This window comes from Carcharhinus amblyrhynchos, chromosome 6, assembly GCF_965287045.1.
Source record: "Carcharhinus amblyrhynchos chromosome 6, sCarAmb.v2.hapA, whole genome shotgun sequence".
Taxonomy (NCBI): domain Eukaryota; kingdom Metazoa; phylum Chordata; class Chondrichthyes; order Carcharhiniformes; family Carcharhinidae; genus Carcharhinus; species Carcharhinus amblyrhynchos.
In genome coordinates, this window is record NC_137329.1 from 112,927,938 (window position 1) to 112,930,917 (window position 2,980).

General features: G+C 50.4%; 1 protein-coding gene across 1 annotated transcript; it reads left to right on the plus strand.

The window, feature by feature from the left end:
* lrrc10 (leucine rich repeat containing 10) lies at positions 1-1,158 on the plus strand. Its single transcript, XM_080191504.1, has one exon. It carries the CDS (start codon positions 16-18, stop codon positions 1,156-1,158), a length of 1,143 nt encoding a protein of 380 aa, XP_080047630.1. The 5' UTR covers positions 1-15.
* The last annotated feature ends 1,822 nt before the right edge of the window (positions 1,159-2,980 follow it).

The window sequence follows — 2,980 nt, forward strand, 5'->3', positions numbered from 1 at the left end:
AAACATGTAGTTGGAATGGGGAATACCATTATGTCTGTGCTCGCATTCTTCCCTTCCAAATCCTGCCAGAAGTTGCTGCTGGGGGGCGACGCGGAGGAGATGCCCCCGGATAAGATGATGGATTTGAGCGGGAAGCATCTGAGGAGGTTCCCCCTGCAGCTCTGCGCCTTCACTGAGCTGATGAAGCTGTACCTGAGCAACAATAACCTCAGCAGCCTCCCGCCCGAGTTCCAGCTGCTGGGCTGCCTGCAGATCCTGGCGCTGGACTTCAACTCTTTCCGGGAGCTGCCCCGGCCGGTGTGCCGCCTCCGCCAGCTCTCCATCCTCTACCTGGGCAACAACGCGCTGTGCGGGCTGCCGCCCGAGCTGGGCTCGCTGGCCGAGCTGCACACGCTGTGGATCGAGGGGAACCGCTTCGAGCGGCTGCCCGCGGTGCTGGGCGAGCTGCGCCGCCTGCGGGTGCTGCACGCCGGCTGCAACCAGCTGGAGGCGCTGCCCGGCGAGCTGCTCCGCCTGCCGGAGCTGCACAGCATCTGGCTGGCCGACAACCAGCTCAGCGACTTCCCCGCCGTGCTGCTCCACATGCCCAGCCTGGAGATCATCGACGTGGACCGCAACCAGATCCGCTTCTTCCCCAGCCTCAGCCACCTGCCCAACCTCAAGCTGGTCACCTACGACCACAACCCCTGCAGGAACGCCCCCGCGGTGGCCGAGGAGGTCCGGAGGGTGGGCAGGTGGGCTGACTACCGCCCCCCGGCCGGCGAGAGACCCCCACCGCCGCCAGAGAGCACGGCCGAGCCAGCGGAACCACACAGGGACATTGAAACGCCAGAGAGGAACGAAGTGAGCAAAGATTCTGGTGAAGAGGTGCTGCAGAGGAATGAAGTGAGCAAGGATCCTGGCGGAGAGGTTCTGCAGAGGAATGAACTGAGCAAGGATTCTGGTGAAGAGGTGCTGAAGAGGAATGAAGTGAGCAAGGATCCTGGTGGAGAGGTTCTGCAGAGGAATGAACTGAGCAAGGATCCTGGTGAAGAGGTGCTGAAGAGGAATGAAGTGAGCAAGGATCCTGGTGGAGAGGTTCTGCAGAGGAATGAAGTGAGCAAGGATTCTGATGAAGAGGTGCTGCAGAGGAATGAAATGAGCAAGGATCCTGGTTAAGAGGTGCTGCAGAGGAATGAACTCGGCAAGGATCCTGGTTAAGTGGTTCTGCAGAGGAATAAACTGAGCAAGGATCCTGGTTAAGAGGTGCTGCAGAGGAATAAACTCAGCAAGGATCCTGGTTAAGAGGTTCTGTAGAGGAATGAACTGAACAAGGATCCTGGCTAAAAGGTGCTGCTGAAGTTAACATTGAAAGCAACTTCCCCTCTAACAAATGTAATTTTCAAACTTTTCATTTTGCTTTGATTATTTGATTTGATTTATTATTGTCACATGTATTAACAACAGTGAAAAGTATTGTGAAACATATGCATAAACTTGCTATTTGCACTTTTTTTCACTCCCTGAGCACTATCATATTATGGGATAAAAGCAATAGCTTGTGAATGCTGGAAGTTTTAAATAAAAACAGAAAATGTTGGATAAATTGAGCATCTGCCTCACAGGACCCGGATTCCATTCGCGGCTTGTCACTGTCTGTTTGGAGTTTGTACATTCTCCCCATGTCTGTGTGGGTTTCCTCCGGGTGCTCCAGTTTGCTCCCACAGTCTGAAAGATGTGCTGGTTAGTTGCATTGACCCGAACAGGACCAGAGTGTGGTGACAAGGGGAATTTCACAGTAACTTCTTTGCAGTGTTAATGTGAGCCTTACTTGTGACTAATAAATAAATAAACTTTAAATTCTCTCTCAGCTTACCCAAACAGGCACCAGAGTGTGGCGACTAAGGGATTTTTATAGTAACTTCATTGCAGTGTTAATGTAAGCCACTGGTGGCACTAATAAATAAACTTTAAAATTTTAGGTCTGGCAAGTCCAAAGATGTGCAGGGTTAGGTTGATTGGCCATGCTAAGAAATTGCCCCTTAATGTCCAGGGATGCATAGGTTAGAGGGGATTAGTGGGTATAATATGGAAGGATATGGGGGTAGGGCCTGGGTAGGATTGTGTTAGGTGCAGACGCGATGGGCTGAAGGGCCTCTTTCTGCACTGTAGGGTCTACGATTGATTGATTAACATCTGTAGAAGGTCAGTTAACCGGAAATATTAATTGTGTTTTTCTCTCTCCATAGATGCTGCTGAGTTTATCCAGAAGTTTCTGTTTTACATCACATAATGGGATCCTGCCCCCCCCCCCCCCACCCCCCTCCCTTTCCCCAACCCCTGGACGTTACCACAAATAAAAGCTGAACATGCTGGAAATACTCAGCAGGTTAAGCAGCATCTGTGGAGGGAGAAACAAAGGTAATTGCTTCAGGTCAGTGACTTTCTATCAGAATTGGGAACAAAAAGTTTAGATATGTAAAAGGTGTTAAGCAGAGAATAAGGCAGGGGATGGCTGATGTTTTTTGGAACAGAATGATGGCTCAAATGCATCTGACAGACCTGTTCTTTGAGGTGGTAACAAGGAAGTTAGATAAACGAAACATGATTTAGAACATAGAACACTACAGCACAAACAGGCCCTTCGGCCCACGAGTTGCGCCGAACACATCAACACCTACCAATCTATAGACCTATCTATAACCCCCAATCCCATTAAACCCCATATACTCATCCAGAAGTCTTTTAAAAGACCCCAGCGAGTTCGCCTCCACCACCACTGACGGCAGCCGATTCCATTCACTCACCACCCTCTGAGTGAAAAACTCACCCCTAACATCACTTCTGTACTTTCCTCCCCGCACCTTAAATCTGTGTCCTCTCGTAGCGACCATTTCAACCCGGGGAAATAGCCTCTGAGAATCCACCCTATCTATTCCTCTCAACATTTTATAAACTTCTATCAGGTCGCCTCGCAACCTTCGTCTCTCCAGGGAAAAGA